The sequence below is a fragment of the Acipenser ruthenus genome, chromosome 14 (assembly GCF_902713425.1).
Source record: "Acipenser ruthenus chromosome 14, fAciRut3.2 maternal haplotype, whole genome shotgun sequence".
Lineage (NCBI taxonomy): Eukaryota > Metazoa > Chordata > Actinopteri > Acipenseriformes > Acipenseridae > Acipenser > Acipenser ruthenus.
The window spans coordinates 38,053,300-38,071,913 of record NC_081202.1 but is presented as its reverse complement, the minus strand read 5'-3'; the positions used below and the strand labels follow the sequence as shown (position 1 = coordinate 38,071,913).

The 18,614-nt window shown below is 38.1% G+C and overlaps 1 protein-coding gene across 4 annotated transcripts in view; it reads left to right on the top strand.

The window, feature by feature from the left end:
• kdm5a (lysine demethylase 5A) overlaps positions 1 to 18,614 on the top strand; it is a 107,939-nt gene that overhangs the window by 39,169 nt on the left and 50,156 nt on the right. For all 4 annotated transcript variants that reach the window (XM_058986483.1, XM_058986481.1, XM_058986482.1 and 1 more), the window contains exons 11-16: positions 6,339 to 6,520; positions 10,496 to 10,658; positions 12,435 to 12,554; positions 13,344 to 13,538; positions 16,885 to 17,066; positions 17,792 to 17,916. In XM_058986483.1, coding sequence (XP_058842466.1) covers positions 6,339 to 6,520; positions 10,496 to 10,658; positions 12,435 to 12,554; positions 13,344 to 13,538; positions 16,885 to 17,066; positions 17,792 to 17,916 — 967 coding nt within the window. The remainder of the gene's footprint in view (positions 1 to 6,338; positions 6,521 to 10,495; positions 10,659 to 12,434; positions 12,555 to 13,343; positions 13,539 to 16,884; positions 17,067 to 17,791; positions 17,917 to 18,614) is intronic.

Below are 18,614 nucleotides of genomic sequence, written 5' to 3'. Positions count from 1 at the left end.
CTTCACCCGAGTGAGTTGATGAATTTCGAGCCTTTTCTTAAAACACAACACATGGTTTAAAACTGAACGTTTATTTTAAAAATAATAATACTGAGAACACTTATATTATATCAAATGAATCCGTGTCAGAAAATTCTGACTCACCAGAATCAGATGCCAGTATGTCTGCCAACAATGATTAATCTAATCATCTTGTCATCTTGAAATTCAATTCTGTAGAGTGGAAGCGTTTATATTGTGTGCAAATCAATTTCTGTACATAAACAGTGAACATACACACAGAATATTCAAATATCAAAGCAGTATTTTACAAACAGAATAAATACTGCTAAATAAACTACAAAATGCGAACTATTATCAGGAATCATAGTAAAATTGCAATGCCACAATAAACAGGATCTTTAAGTAATAATGGACACTACTCATGATTTTTATTTTCTCAAAATAAATATTTATAAATAAATTTCTCATTCCATTATCAGTAATAGAGAACTGATACATTTTGTTCATGAAACATAATCTGCTTATATCCACTAGTTTCTTGATATTTTATAAATGCTTTAAAAACATATATAATAATACATGAATGCCAAATACATCGGATTCAGTGTTTTTTCATTTCTTATCTCTAAACAACTTACTCTGATGTCCTCTCTGCATGCTGCTGAAAACTTTATCTGCCCTTTAAAATTTAAATGGTCCTCCCAGTGACATCACACTAAGTGAAATTGAATCCCTCCCCTATCCGATGATATTATATCCAGATTTATTTTGGGGGGACGTCTTAATAATTTGTAACTAAACACACCCCAAAAAATACAGAACTGCCTAGTCTTCTAGTATCCCACAATCTATTGCATAAGAAAGGGTTAACTGAAGCTGACACCCTGGGATCCGTCAAGAATCTGCTTGATGAGATTCTGGGATCAATAAGCTACTAACAAACGAGCAAGATGGGCCGAATGACCTCCTCGTTTGTAAACTTTCTTATGTTCTTTTTATGTTCTTAAAGACATTTATTTGACTGATCACCTAGGAACTGTGATCATCTGCTTGTAAACCTCTGTGGGCTCAGCAATGTGTTATATTTTAGTGGATTTTTTTTTCTTAATTCCAGACATGGTCTGTATGATTCACTGCTGAATACGTATTGATCATTGCAATTTAAATATATTTAACGTACAGTATGCATTTTATTTACAGCTAACTTACTACTGTATACAAATCCTATACTGTGAAACACATTTCAGTTGATGCATTTTATCTTAAGTATTAAAGTTTTATGTTAAGTAAACCTTTGCTGTAACAATATCGTCCAAGTGTTACTACAGTGATGCACAGGACATTCATTGTAAATAATACTGTATTAATAGCAAAAATGAAACATTACACAAAAATAAATGTTAATTCTATGCCATTGGTTACAGTGGTTCTTATATGGTATTCAAATCAATAGATGATTTGTGTGAGAGAGGTCCCAGATTGGGTTTATAAATTCTATACAATGTATTTAAACATGTATACATTGTATACTTTTTTTGTTTTAGTTTTTTCACAAGGCAATACACACACTTTGCTGTGAAACAAAGCCGGCTTGTTACACTGCTCAGCTCTCCCCTCTGGTTTTTGTTACTGTTTTTTTCAAAATCCGGTTGGCGGTTGATTTCGGTGACAAACAAACAAACTGGCCTTGTCCCTTTTTTGTAGGTTTTGAAAGGAAATTATTAGTACTATTAGCCCTTAGCGGTCCATTTATTCAGTGCCTATCAGGCCCGTCTGGTTCAATTTATTTTCACACGCGCAGTTTATTTTAGACGCGCTGTTTAAAAGTATTTTTTTTTCACAGTAAAACAGGTTTAAAAGGCTCTGCATATCAACAGGACACTCAGTACTGCATCTCCAGCCCCGCCCCACCCCTTGTTTCAAATACCTCTACATAGTAGTGCATACCGATAAATCATCTCCTGATCACTCGTTTTATCACCAAACTCCTCAATAATGCGATCCAAGTCATTATTTTATTACTATAACATCTAAAAAAAACTCTGCAAATGTCTGTGATTTTCTTTGCGCGCTGGATGCAGAAGCAGCTGTCTTGTTTGTTTATGTCCGTGTTATCTATGTGGTGTCATGGCTATCTGTATTCATGAGATACGCCACTTTTTTTTTCGGCTCCTATCGGTCTCACTCGGCCATTGAATGGTTTTCTCTGCTTTTTCCGGAGAAAAAACGACTAGAGACCTGTTTTTTACGTCTTTTTGATGATGTCGGACAGGGTTCGACATTGGACCGCAAAGGGTTAGGGGTGGGCAACGATATGAAAATTGTATAATGATATCGTGCACATATTTCGATAGCGATAATATCGAAGTCTTCCAAAACACAGACATTTCTCATATGTAAACTTTCTCATGTTCTAAATATAACAGTCGCAATAACAAACATATATAACTGATATTTACATATGAAAAGCAATAACTTAGTTTAACTTAGTGGTGCTTTGCTTCATAATATCCATGGAGAAAAACAAGGTCTTGTTATGTTTACTATTCCATCATCACACCTCAAAATATTTCAATACTCGCTGTGCACAGACAATCCGGAAGTAATTTAATCCTCAGCTGCTCTGCTTGTAATGCTGACGCCTCTAAAAGTATTAAGTAAGTGATTATATATAATTTAAGCGATAGAGCCCGATGCGGGCGCTACTGTGTGGTAGATGACTGCGACTGGAGTTATGCATCCCGAGCAGCAGGCGGGGGCACTAACGAAAGTCAAGGTCATCTACCATATGGTAGAGCACGCATCGAGAGGGCTCTATCGCTATTAGAAAATGATTTATTTCTTTATTTTCTCTTTAAAAACAACTTTAGAACCTATATTTACCTTGAACTTCTGATATTTCGCCGGGTAACCTTCCGCTGAGGAAAATAGTCCCTAACATAATTAGAATAGAAAAACGACACACACGTAGAGAAAACGTTTTTTATTATTATTATTTGGCTAACCTATTTATTTATTGGGGTCTTACTCTTTCTTATTACAATTTATCTGGACATTGCCAGGTAAATTAACTGTACAATTGTTGAATAGTCCGTGTAGTGTAGAGTCAGAGTAGAAACTTGTTGTTGGAGGCGGGGCCTCATTCAAGCCAGCAGGGAGTGGATTGGCTGGTGCGGAAGGAACTGAAGCAGGGTTAGCAGTTTGACTGGCTGGTTTTGAGGGAGGGTGCTGTTTGGATCCAGCTGATGTCAGAATTGTGGACCAATCGTGTCTTTCCTATTAATTTGCTGTCCAGTAGCTGCGAATTGAGCCTTCATTGCGGTGTCCTGTCACAGACATGATTTCCTTTGTCTCTAGACCAGCGTCAGAAAGTATCAATGTTTAAGTAGCTTTTTATGTTATCAGATTAGTTGTAGATTATATGTGTGTGTGTGTGTGTGGAGTAGTGGTTAGGGCTCTGGCACTGATTTGATATTTTAAAAAGTTCTAAGTTTATTCCATCAAAAGCACACAAAAGGAAAAACACAGCAAACAATGCGTTTTGACAGCATGTCTTCGTCAGGTTCGCAATGATTAACACAAGTAACAGCTGTGGTCATTTATACAGGTAAAGCAATCGTCCAATTAGATAATCATGTGGCCTGTATTGAAGTCTGATCACTCACCAGAATTGATAATTAAATATTTCAGTAGGAATATATCATCCTAAGTATATACATTACATTGTGTACGTTAATTTATATAATTTCTATCACACTGTTTAATGCAAATTTACAATCATATAGTCAAACATACAGATAATAATTAAAACTTATTTCTCAATGAATCTATTATTACAAAGCAATGAGTTCAGAAAAAAAAACAAGATTCAGTGTTCTATTCGAAGTCAAACTACAAACAAAAGTACAATATTTCATACATAATCATGTGAATAAAATGACAATGTATCTATAAAAACCAGAGATTTGAATTTCATTGAATAGGTAGTTGAAGTGTGCAATTCAGGATTCAACCATTACATTTAGTGATATTTACTTTTATATTATTTTACAGAGCAATAAGTCAAAGGCATAAACTTAAATCCAGTGTTTCACTCAAGCCGTAAGGTTCCATTAGTTTTTAGAGATCCAATATGATTCTCTTAACAATTGATTAATTATATTACCACCTCTTACAGGGGTAGAAACTTTTTCTATAGCTATAAATGTTAAGCTTGATGCAGAACCATGATTCATTGCTTTGTAATGTCTTGCTATATCCATATTATTATTTCGAATTGCAGTTTATGTTCTGCTATACGTACTTTTAAGTTTCTTTTTGTTTGTCCTACATAAGCCAGCCCTCAAGGTCAGTTACAGTTCAGTTACAGAATTGATTCTCTCTTCAGTGGACTCATTGCTAGTCTCTTTAGTTTCTAAAAGTACATTTCGTTCTATTACTTCTGATTGGTTATATGCCGTTGCGACCATATTTCTTTTGTAGCCTCTGGACAGAAAACGATCCTGCATGTCTTTTGCTTGAGTTTCATAATCTAACAGATTACTACAAATTATTTTTAAACGAATGAATTGGCCATATGGTATGTTTTTAATCACGTGCTTTGGGTGCAGGGTAGTATTTCTATCTGTAGGCTTACAAAAGATCAAGGTGTTAATTTTATCATCAGAATTTATTGAAATTAACAGATCTAAAAAATGTATCCCTGTTTGGCTATATTCCATGGTGAATTTCAAGCCAGGATAAGTATTATTTATGTAATCTCTAAATAGAAATAAATCTGTTTCAGAACCAGTCCAGATTAAAAGAATATCGTCAATATACCTTTTCCAAAACAAGACATTTTGCAGTAGTGGGTTAGAGGCAGTGTCATGAATATATTTTTTCTCTCAATGTCCCATATATAAATTTGCATAATTGGGGGCGAATGATGAGCCCATCGCTTTTTTAAACAAAAAATAATTGGATTTCAAAATAAATGTAGTTAGTTCCAATAGTAAATCCATGGGTAATTCACTACGCTTGAAACTAGGGAAGATTATGCAAGGTTTAAACAGGTTCCTGTCACATGGTCTCAAACTGCATCGTGTTTTTGTCCATAAAAACCTCTCTCATCTATTAATGAAACATTTTCATTAACAGTAAAAAAAAAAAAAAAAAAAAAAAAAAAAAAAATCATGAATGAGAAACATAAATGGAAGTAATTGCTTTTACAATTGAAACAAGGATTTAACATTCTTCACTAAAGTTATAACTTTAAGTGATTCTATTAAATGTAATGTTAAACTGCAGTTACAGTGTGATTTTACTGCAGTGTGGTGTTAAACTGCAGGAACAATTGGACTGTCCTGCAGACATTGATCACTGTGCCGTCCAGTAACACATTTAAGTTTGACTGAATTTTGTAACCATAAATATAATTTTTTACAACATCCTTTTTTTTTTGGTTACGTGAACAATTTAAGTTGTGCTGCTAAAATAAGAATTTAACAAAAGTTGTTGTAGTTGACATTGCATAGGCTGCATTTTTTTCCTATTGTACAGTATAGGTAGAAGTTATAATACGCAATGTTTGACATGTTTTCTACAGAAGTGTTTTTACTAGTACAAATGCAAAATGTTGTTTTTGTGTGACTGTTGTATAGCAAATGTAGAAATTGCTGTCAAGCACACAATATAATACAGAGTTATTCTTTATTCATTTTCTGAAGTAAATGCAACAAGTAAACAATACCTGTTAATTTTTGTTATAAATACAACAAACAAATGATATCTGTTCATTTTTTAACATTGATAATTATGAAACAGTTTAAATATAGGCCCTATGTCTTGTTCTAGTAGTTTACAATAGCTTACCTGCATTATCTATTATTATCGGTATCCAATCGGTATCAGCCGATATGGGCAGATAATCATCGGCCATCCGTATCGGCCAAGAAAACATTCTTAACTGATGGTGGCTGTCTGTGGTTGCCTGTCTTGCCTTGCCTCTTCCACTGCTTGTAAGGGGGTGGGAGGGGATGCAGAGTTAGGGTTAAAAACCCCAACATCGCATTTCCCTACTTTTGTCATTTTCAACCCTAACTCATGCATTAATTAAGTTTTTTGCAAAGAATATATAATATATACTGTGTGTGTGTGTGTGTGTGTGTGTGTGTGTGTGTATGTATATATAAATAGATATAATATATTACATGTCCTGTGCTTCAGTTATGTTCCCTCATCCTGTGCCAACTTCATTCTGTTATCTCATAAAAAATGGCACACCTCTTAAAATATGATTCGAAGTGAAGTTTGGTCTGTTTTGTATTTTTAGACTGCTCTTTTTCCTCTGTTAGGAGTATGCAAACTCGGGCTGGAACCTGAATAACATGCCTGTGCTGGAGCAGTCGGTGCTGGCACACATTAATGTGGATATCTCTGGGATGAAGGTGCCCTGGCTCTATGTGGGAATGTGCTTCTCTTCATTCTGCTGGCACATCGAGGATCATTGGAGCTACTCCATCAACTACCTTCACTGGTAAGTCGGGCCAGATTCATTGTTGGTGTTACTAGTATTGCTGTCTTTGGTGGCGGTTATCCACTCGGGACACAACACTAAAGCAGTGATGAGATTGTTCGGTTATCCACTCAGGACACAGGGATGCTACATCAACGCTAAAGCAGTGATGAGATTGTTCAGTGTTTGGCGGGTTGCCATTATTTTCTGGCAGTCTGGAAAATCTGAGTTTGAGATTTTTTGTATTGTTTGATCTTTTCGTATTAATTGGTGGCTAATGTTCACTAAATGCTTGTATTTAACATGTTTTCTTGAATTATCTTGTGTGTATGTATGTATGTATGTATGTATGTATGTGTGTATATATGTGTGTGTGTGTGTGTGTGTATATATATATATATATATATATATATATATATATATATATATATATATATATATATATTATACAGTACTGTGCAAAAGTTTTAGGCAGGTGTGAAAAAATGCTGTGAAGTAAGAATGCTGTCAAAAATAGACATGTTAATAGTTTATATTTATCAATTAACAAAATGCAAAGTGAGTGAACAGAAGAAAAATCTACATCAAATCAATATTTGGTGTGACCACCCTTTGCCTTCAAAACAGCATCAATTCTTCTAGGTACACTTGCACACAGTTTTTGAAGGAACTCGGCAGGTAGGTTGGCCCAAACATTTTGGAGAACTAACCATAGTTCTTCTGTGGATTTAGGCAGCCTCAGTTGCTTCTCTCTCTTCATGTAATCCCAGACAGACTCGATGATGTTGAGATCAGGGCTCTGTGGGGGCCATACCATCACTTCCAGGACTCCTTGTTCTTCTTTACGCTGAAGATAGTTCTTAATGACTTTCGCTGTATGTTTGGGGTCGTTGTCATGCTGCAGAATAAATTTGGGGCCAATCAGATGCCTCCCTGATGGTATTGCATGATGGATAAGTATCTGCCTGTACTTCTCAGCATTGAGGAGACCATTAATTCTGACCAAATCCCCAACTCCATTTGCAGAAATGCAGCCCCAAACTTGCAAGGAACCTCCACCATGCTTCACTGTTGCCTGCAGACACTCATTCGTGTACCGCTGTCCAGCCCTTTGGCGAACAAACTGCCTTCTGCTACAGCCAAAAATTTCACATTTTGACTCATCAGTCCAGTGCACCTGCTGCCATTTTTCTGCACCCCAGTTCCTGTGTTTTCGTGCATAGTTGAGTCGCTTGGCCTTGTTTCCACGTCGGAGGTATGGCTTTTTGGCCGCAAGTCTTCCATGAAGGCCACTTCTGACCAGACTTCTCCGGACAGTAGATGGGTGTACCAGGGTCCCACTGTTTTCTGCCAATTCTGAGCTGATGGCACTGCTGGACATTTTCCGATTGCGAAGGGAAGTAAGCATGATGTGTCTTTCATCTGCTGCAGTAAGTTTCCTTGGCCGACCACTGCGTCTACGGTCCTCAACGTTGCCCGTTTCTTTGTGCTTCTTCAAAAGAGCTTGGACAGCACATCTGGAAACCCCTGTCTGCCTTGAAATTTCTGCCTGGGAGAGACCTTGCTGATGCAGTATAACTACCTTGTGTCTTGTTGCTGTGCTCAGTCTTGCCATGGTGTATGACTTTTGACAGTAAACTGTCTTCAGCAACCTCACCTTGTTAGCTGAGTTTGGCTGTTCCTCACCCAGTTTTATTCCTCCTACAGCTGTTTCTCTTTCAGTTAATGATTGTGTTTCAACCTACATATTGAATTGATGATTATTAGCACCTGTTTGCTATAATTGTTTAATCATACACCTGACTATATGCCTACAAAATCCCTGACTTTGTGCAAGTGTACCTAAAAGAATTGATGCTGTTTTGAAGGCAAAGGGTGGTCACACCAAATATGGATTTGATTTAGATTTTTCTTCTGTTCACTCACTTTGCATTTAGTTAATTGATAAATATAATCTATTAACATGTCTATTTTTGAAAGCATTCTTACTTTACAGCATTTTTTCACACCTGCCTAAAACTTTTGCACAGTACTGTGTATATATATATATATATATATATATATGGCAATAAAATTTTTTATTTATTTATTATTATAGAGGCCACTCTCATGGCTGCTAAAGAAAGCAAGTGCAGCAGTGATATTCCACACATGAAGTCACTGACATGCTTTAATAGGCTGCAGTAGTTGTAGAAGGTTTTTTATTGTTGTCTGCTTGGGTGACTGGGCAATGTGCTCTGAAGCTGTTGAATGAACTTCCAGTCCATTGGGGAATCAGGGAACCTACTGGTGTTCAGGAAGAGCCTCAAGATACAATTGTTTCTTGAAGCGTTTCCTGAGCTGTACATTTTGTTGTTGATTTTGCAGTGCTGGGGTGAAATATTTGAACAAACACTGCTTTGCATGTATTAGGTGGTAAAAATGACAATATTCATATTCGTTAATAAAACAGAATGTGTAAATGACTATCAAAGATGTCATGCAAAGGAAAACCAATGCAAACAACATTCTACTGTTACCTTTTTTTAATAGGTAATGAAGGGGTGCCAGGTATATTTTACAACTGGAACTATGTTAAGAGGACTTCCCTGTATAGAGTAATGTGGTGGTTACAAATCTTTAAGGCCTTGGAGAGAGTGTAACCATGTCTAATATCCAATACCATGTCATTCTTTTTAGACATTGTATCATATCAAACTGTTTGTGTTTTTTTGGTCTATCTTTTTACACTATACAAATGTATTTTATTGCAACTTTCTTTTGTTTAGCCTTCTAAGTGCTTTGAGATTTTGCATGAAAGGCGCTACATAAATACAATTGAATTTGATATTTTACTCTTTTTTTTTTACGGTACATACTTTTGTTTTCCAAATAAAAAATGTTTTTCAAATTTAAAGAATTTAAGTAGCAGACAAAAGTATTGGCTCCCTACACTTAATATACGATAATTTAAGAAAACATGTTTAAGTAAAAGCATTTAGTGAGCGTTCGCCACTACTTAATATTAAAAAAGACTAAAATACAGTTTCTAGTAGTTAACAAAACAATCTATACAAAAATAAATAATAATAACCAGTAATTTCAAATATTTGTTCATGACAAAAGTATTGGCACCTTCACATTAAGTTTGTAATTTAGTATAACTAATTACATATATTAATTGATTGAAAACCATTATCAATAGCCAGAAAAGTGGTAATTATTTGTAACTTATATTGACAAGACAAGAGTTGGATTTGTGTTTGAGAAAAAACTTGTAGCAGACTACAACAAAGGAAATGGCTCCAGAGCAGTATCAAAGAAATATGGAATACCAAAATGCACAAGCACAACAATAATCAAGAACTGAAACGTTTGAAAGAAGTGGACGTCCAAAGACAATTACAGATAGAAGATTAACAGCCAAGGATGTAATGAAAGATTTAGAAGCATCAGGCATAATAGTGTGTGAAAGAACTGTACAGAGGCACCTTCACACTGAAGAGTTGTATGCATGTAGACCTCGCTGCAATCCACTTTTGAAGAAAATTCATAGAATGTCTCTTATGTCTCAAATATGCCAATACATATGAACAGAAAACAGTATTCTTCAACAAAATTCTACTCATTAAAATATTTAGCTTCAAAATTCGCTCATTAAAATATTTAGCTTATTTCTCAAAAGGAAACGATTATATATTCTGAGATACTAGGGTATTTAGTAAGTAAGAGGTCTGAGTCAGGAAAAATGGGCAATACAGTCCCCACCCCTGTCTTGCTGTAAATCATTTGTCGTTTTCAAACTTTTGAACATTAATGTATTTGAAGCTTTAAGATGCCTTGGCCTGGATTGTGCATATATAAATTAAAATGATGATTGAATAATGAATATAAAAATATAGCACTTGGCTTAGGACAACATTGATGTTCAGGTTTGGGTACTGTGCATGTTGAAGTTAGACACAGTAAATGACCAGGTGTACCGATTGTAAGGTGCTCTCCCTTTATTTCTGGCAGGGGTGAGCCGAAGACTTGGTACGGGGTTCCTGCACATGCGGCTCAGAAGTTGGAGGCGGTGATGAAGAAGCTGGCCCCAGAGCTGTTTGATTCTCAGCCTGATCTCTTACACCAGCTGGTTACCATAATGAACCCTAATGTCCTCATTGAACACGGAGTGCCTGTAAGTTAAACAGGGGGAGGGGGATCTGATTTATCCTCCTCCACTGGGGATGTAATGGAGTCATGAAATGTTTCTCGCAGTTTTGTATTGAGAATTCTGTCCAATTGAGTTGAAACTTGCTAAGAACCCAAGGACAAAGAACTCTGTTTTTTGAGTTCTTATCATAATCTGGGTGCTAGAGGCTTTCTATCTGGCTGACAGACTGTATGTCACACTAACATTTTTACACATGGAAAAAAAAACGTGTATAGCAGGGGTACTCAATTATTTTAGTGACGGTCCACAATTCTTGGTTACAGCAAGGTCTAGGACCGGAGCGCATTGTCACTCCCATCCTCATACCGACAAACAAAAACAGAGCTACACAAATATAGTTTCTTCACATGTTGGTTTGAGAGTTCTTCACTAGGTTTAAAAGGAGTTTTGGGGGGGAATTAAAACTCTGTCTCATTTTTACTAGTCTGCCTTTACTGATTTGTTACTGCAGTTTTTTCCCTGCCATAAACATATAATTGTATAACTACTGTATTATGTGTCTGTTAGCAGAGCCAGACGTGTTTCACCATTGCAAAAACAAAGCAATTTGTAGCAAACAAAACTGAAGCACAAGAAGAAAAAAACTGCTGCTTACTATCACAGCGACACCTACTGTACCCTCGCGCACCACACTCTCATAGAACTGTGTTGTCTGAGAAATTCACAGCATTTCCAATGTGAATGTAGGTAAAAACATAGATTGGCATGTGACTTGGCGGTCCGGTCAAAATGTTCTTGCAGTGTGGATTTGGACTGGAGTCCTCCCATTGAGTACCCCTGGTGTATATCTCATGGTAAAAGTTTGAATCTGGTGAGTCTTGCGTACTGGTAACTGTCAACAGTAAAGTGGTAAATGTCTGGAAAGGATAGTGTAGGATACTCCAGATGTGTAGTAGTTTGATGAAAAGTAACATTCAGTTAAATGCAAATTAAATCATTTAATCATATTTCTGACATTTACAGCTTTACGTGGTAAATGTCGACCTTTACCAATTAATCTAGATGTTTGCCAATATTCAAACTTACCACAACATATATAATTTATATGACATTTGCTAAGGACATTCATTATTGTATATTAATGAGTCATAATCTTAGGGCATATGGAGGTCTGGCCAACAGGCTGTACACTTACATTTTTATTTAGAGAACTGCTTATACAATTGTTATGAAACTTGCTAAGAACATTGTTTTGCACTACGTGTTGAGTGTGTCATACATTGAGGTATATGGAGTTTGTCTTTGTCACACTTGCATTTTCATGTATCTTCTGAAACACTTATCCAAAGGACATTCCTTACCTTGACTAATTAAGAATGGCTATATGGCGGCACCTGTCAAGTCACCGCGATTTAAATTCATTATACTGATAGTGATATTTTTGTATTTACACGTTTTGCGAGGGATGTAAGTCAATGACATACTTGTTTAATAAGTTGCAGTAGTTATAGAAGGTTTTACTGTGTTGTCACGCAAACATTTATTCAATGTGTGGTTTTGTAGTGCCATGACACATACAGAAATACAGTATAATTCCTCTTGTAAAGAAAATGAAGAGATTGGTGAGTAATGCATGTGTAGTTTTCTAAATTGTATTTTACAGTGCAATATTTTGTATTTAAATAGTATTTAAAAATGCAATATTTTGTATTGTATTTACTCTGCTTCCATCCTGTTCTGTTTTCTCAGCTTCAAGGTTTATTATATCTGTTTGTTTCTGTTTCTTTCTCCTGGTGGCAGGTATTCAGGACCAATCAGTGTGCAGGAGAGTTTGTAGTGACCTTCCCACGAGCTTATCACAGCGGCTTTAACCAGGGCTATAACTTTGCTGAAGCAGTCAATTTCTGTACCGCAGACTGGGTAAGTCTGAAGTACGTGTATGTGTGATGCAAAAACAAAGTCATAATAGTAGTTTTGACATTCATAATTTGCTTATGTCTTTTTAGGTGTGTCTGCTGTTTGTTTTAATCAAACTTTAACCTTTTTTGACTGGAGTTATCTGTTATAGGACAGATGCCGTGCACAAAGAACTACTTTGTGACAAGCAATAGTATTCTTGTAGGTTACTGTCAAAACTACTAAATATGGTATAGCCTAATATTGGTGTTTATTCTTTAAAACTGTTAGTATATTACTATGTGTGTTCATTTTCATCTTAAATAAATAAATATTTTGGCAGATAATTCACTCTGCCTTAGGTCAGTACTACAAAATGCACATGAAGTCCTGTCGAGGTACTAAAGTAATTGATCCATAGCTGTAACTCATGGTGTAGTGTTGAAGACATTATATACTTTTTGTTAGTATTACTACTAATGTAAATGACACTATTTGTGGTCACTCAGGGCTGATCTGTTTTGTCAGCACCTTGTCAGAGATCATTTGTAGTTGGATGGATGTTTGTTACTATTACGTTTTGTGACTACTGTGAACACCATGTAGAATTGAAAATACACCTTTTATAAAGTTGGAAGAACAAAACGCACACAATTGTGGATTGCTTATAATGTGCCCCAAAACCTAAAACACCCACCCAGCCGCTGGCTATTAGTTTGCGAGCACACATTGCCTTTTAGTCCATTTATTTAATAAAGTCCATATTTCAAACAAAAAAAATCCACTAATTGAATGAAGTTACTGTGTTTCCAGCTGCCGATCGGTCGCCAGTGTGTTTCTCATTACCGGCGGCTCCATCGCTACTGCGTCTTCTCACACGAGGAGCTGATCTGCAAGATGGTGGCAGACCCGGAGAGCCTGGACGTGGAGCTGGCTGCTACCGTCTTCAAGGAGATGGGGGAAATGATAGCTGAGGAGACCCGGCTCAGAGAGGCTGTCCTACAGATGGTAGGTAGACAGAGAGAGAAAGACTTTACCTGCACAGAAACGTCACGGAACAAGTTAGTCATAATTTGCCGAGGTGGATTATTCTAGGTGTATAAAATAAACAACTAATTATAAAAATAAATGTAGTTTATAACCACAACATCTAGACTAAATAAAGGTTGGTAATGATATGAAAACAAGTATAGCTGGATATGTGATACTAAAGCAGTAGGACTAGACTCGACTTGAGTCCCTGCAAGACAAGACTCGACTCGAATCCCGGCCCAAAAGTCTCCACTTGACTCGAGTCGTAGTCTCTATGATAAAATAAATTACACGATCGCTTTCGTTTTGAATAACCGCAGCCCTTCTTCTGATGCGTACAAGCCCTTTATGAGTGAGAGGAACACGTGACAGCATAGAGACAGAGAGAAGAGCGTCAGCAGCATGGAAGGTAAATCTAGAGTACCTGCGCTTGTCAAGTTTGCAAAAACTATAGAGTAGATTGGGAGAGAAATTAGCAGTCTGCATCCTGCCAGCACTGAGAAATGCCAAAATAAAATATACTGTGTCTAAAATAACTTAAATGTTTTTTGGTCTTTTTTTATTATTGTGATTTCTTACCAATCAATACTTATTTGGTGTCTCAATCAATAGATTTTTATTTACGTAAGCTTAAAACTTAAATGCGGTATAAAAGGCAGTTAGTGTTTGTTGTCTGGTTTAATGTATGTTTATTAATGTATAATATGTTTAAAAAATAATAATAATAATTGTTTTAGAAAACAAAAAAGAACTGGCAAAAGCCATATTGTGCCAAAATTTTAAGTTGTTTTTAAAATCACCACAAACCACCACTTGCGAATCCAAACTCATATACAAGCTTATAAACTAAAAATCAAAGTTTATGGAGAGACAGGCGAGATTGGCGCCAAGGCAGTGCTGCGAGGAGTACTCTGCTCATTCTGCTCTGAGTCCTTGTTGTTTGTCAGCATCGATTGCTGTTAAATTATTCTTTGAGAAGATGGAGCCAGAAAGTAAAAGGAAACAATTGTCAGGTGCCCAGCATAGAAAAGCAAAACGTGCTCGACAAGAGGAAAAAGTACAAGTTATGCGCTCTTTTCAGATACAGTAAGTGCTGTATTCCACTATTCTTTCATGTCGGGCTTCCACACTAACCCAATATTCAGCCACAACCCTAAAACAGCACGTAATCTATTTCTTGTTTTGGATTTAGCACTTTTCTTTCATTTCTAATGCATATTTCGCTGCAGATGTGTTAAATGGCTATTCGCTGCAGATGTGTTCTTGCAGCACTGATGAAAAAAACAGCTCAAAGAATTCGGCTGGTCGGGTTGCGCAGCGTGGTATGAATCTCTTTTGTTTTCTCCCCAATTTAGTAATGTCCAATTATTTTTTTAGGCTCAGCCTACCACTACCACCCCTGCGCTGACTTGGGAGCAGTGAAGACGAGCACATGCTGTCCTCCGAAGCGTGTGCCGTCAGCCGACTGCTTTTTTACACACTGCAGACTCACCGTGCAGCCAGCCAGAGCTACAGTGTCGGAGGACAACGCAGCCCTGGGCAGCTACAGGCAAGCCCGCAGGCGCCCGGTCAGACTACAGGGGTTGCTGGTGCGCGGTGAGCCAAGGACACCCTGGCCGACCTAACCCTCCCTCCCACCGGGCGGCGCTCGTCCAATTGAGCGTCGCCCCCTGGAAGCTCCCATCCTTGGTCGGCAAAGGAATAGCCTGGACTCTAACTCGCGATGTCCATACTATAGGGCACATCCTGCGCTCCACGCGGCGCACCTTTATTGGATGCGCCACTCGGGAGCCCCAATTGGGAAGTTTTTGTTCAGCAGCCGAATTAAAGGCACGTCTCCATCTGTACTTTCATCTCCTCCCTCTGCCGCTCTTTTCTTTGTCCTCGTCCTCTTCATTTAAATCGATATCGCTGTCATCCCCATCCAGATTCCTGTATAGGCTCACCCAATTATACGTTTTATCCGCCTCAGAAGCCGTAAAACCTGTAAATGATTCTCCTTCGCCAGACCCGCACTATTTAATTGGCTAATATTAATAGAAAAATTCTCTACTATTGGTTGGCACATTTTTGTTGCAAAGTAAAATAGTCCAATAAATACATTTCTGACAGCAAATGGGAGGGATGATCTAGGGCCGACCATCAACCCTCTAGTGCTTTAGCAACATACATCACTGAGCTGATCATCAGCCCTCTAATGCCCTCTAATGGAGTACGTGATTACGCTGTGACTTGCATAAATTGCATAAACCACTGTGGTGGGGTGTGGGGAGTGTATGACAAATGACACAACAGTCCAGAACTTGTAGTACAACTCAGCTTTATCTGGGTACTTTGTGCACGTATTTACATTTACAGTGAATATTTACAGTGGAGCGTACAGGTTCTTCACAATCGCTGCCCCGCAGCCCGCCTTCAGTTTCCTTCTTGTCTGCATGTTGACTGGAGCTCCGCATCCGTGCCTGGAACCTCCTCTCTGGTTGAATCTCCACGGCAGTTCTTTAGTCCTCCTGAGAGAGGCAGTTAGACTCAGCACTCTGCCTGGTTTGTTTGTTTTTCTTTCTGTCTTGCTCACTCCCGCACCAAACTCTCCCCGACCGTTCCCTTATGGATACCAGTCCTCTCCCCATTAATCCGCCCCAGCCACTCGCTACTCGACCAGCTGTGGCTGTAATCACGGTATTAATTTCTCAGGAACTAGGTACATCTGTGCAACTAACCTCCCCAACATGGCCGTCGCAACCAGACTATACCTACTGTATGCGCCATCTTGTTGAGGTCATGTCGTTTGGTCTATCTAGCACCTCCGTCTGTCGGGAGGCCAGCTTTTCCACCCTCCATCATCCTTCACACTGTTACAACCACGTTGAACTCTTGAAGGAGCTGGAGTCGCCTGTGGTTTCTCAGGCTTCTGTGGCACAGAGAGTTGGTGTGTCAACATCACAGGTGTCTTGCCTTGCGTTAAGATGTGATTTCATTATTTTTCATTTAGAAATAAAACCGATTAATTTTGTTTAGGAATGAAAAAAACAATGGACTCGTACTAAATACTAAATTATGTATTTAACATTTATTCATAATGTGATGTGATTTCATTCTGTTTCTTTTCATTTAGAAATAAAAATACTCTTGCACATATTGTAAATTATGACTAAGTGTGACAAAGGTCCTCTCAAATGCCTCTCGTTTAATGCTGCTTATTTGGGATATTTTTTACATGCGGTGTCGATTGTATTACTAAGGGGAGTATACACAGTCTTTGTAAGCATGCACTACGGTCCCTATTAAACATAGCACTCTTTGTGTCTCTCGCTGATGCCAGGGTGTGCTGGCCTCGGAGCAGGAAGTGTTTGAGCTGGTCCCGGATGATGAGCGTCAGTGTGAGAAGTGCAAGACCACCTGCTTCCTGTCAGCCCTCACCTGCTCCTGTAACCCTGACCGGCTGGTGTGTCTACACCACGCTACAGACCTCTGCAGCTGTCCCCTGCACAACAAGTGCCTCAGGTAGGACTGGCAAGTGTGCCTGTATGGAAAACACATACACTGTCTGGCAACTTTAATAGACTTGTACTTTAAATGTAAGGTTGGGCTGCACTATGTGCTTATCATAGCCTTGGCACAAGGTGCCAGAAGAGACATTTTGGTTATTAATGTTACATACTTGACAAGCCTCTAACAGTATTTTCCCTCTACCCTTCACTCACTATTGGCAACCACAGCTGTCTCTCTTGGCAACCACTTTCCCTTTGTTTTGTCATTGCTGATGATGTGATGATGTCTTGGAGCAGGTGCCTCATTAGCAGGCTGCTGGAAGTGCAACCCCCCACTATCATGCCTCTTTCGAATAAGATCTTTGCCTTTTCCTATTTCTAGTAGACTGTGTGCAATTGTGCTACTCCCACAGTATTATAGTGCTGTAGGAATCGCATCACATGATCAACCTAATTTACATCTCTAATTCATTTAGACAGGTCAGGTAAAGAAATATTTATGTGTTAAATGTGCTTATTTAACTGGATGACCATTTTGAAATGAGTTGAACTGAACATGATCCTCAGGGTTTTATCTGTTTTTAGGATATCACTGCAAGATTTATATTATTTTTAGCAGCTTTTCTGTGGCTGCTTTTCTGAACTAACAAAGCTGCTGTTTTATACAATCTGAGTACTCCAATTGAGTCCTTCCCCGACAGGTGGTTTGTAATGGTTCTTTTTGCCGTTCTTTTTCAGGTACAGGTATGCCCTGGAGGAGTTCCCCTCCATGTTGTATGGGGTGAAGTCTCGGGCTCAGTCATATGACACCTGGGCAAAGAGAGTAACGGAGGCATTGGATTCAGACCACAAAAACAAGAAAGGTGAGCATGTGACACACAGATCATGTCACTGGTCATTTTAGACCTAACAGTAACCCCATTAAATTGTAGGTAAAAAATTCAGTGGAATTTGTGAAAGGGCAAGCTCCTACATTTTATGGGGAAGATATTAAGGTTTGTCACTGTTTTGGATCATTTACGTTTACGTAAACAAAAGAGATTTGTCAACAAAACCATGGGAAGTGTCCTTCTGAAGAAATCAACGTTCAGACAGGGAGAGTTAAACCCATGGGAAGTGTCTTTGAGGAAAACAACATTCAGACAGTGAGTTTAGTGTTGCACTTTTACACTACCTCAACTACACTCTGCTGCTTTCGACCGGAACTGTTTAAAAAAAAAACGATTGAAACAGCATTGCTCAACTGAGAGAAGTGGCCCTATTAGTGGAATGCAAAATTAATTTCAGGCCTATACAGGGTGATTCATAATAAAAGTAGGGGCTGGGAGTACTGAGAATTGAATAATTTATTAGGCATCCAGCGTCTTTATACCTGAACAGCCCTGTGGTGGCCAACAGTGCATCGGTGTCTCTGACATTTTTTCTTTTCGTATCATCTTCTACGTACCCTCCAATTTCCGTGATGCTCTGACAGTGTTGCACTAATTATGAAATACCCTGTACTTAGATTTTGCTATGGTTCACGCAACTCAACTGCCACTTGACATTAGGATGCAGCAGC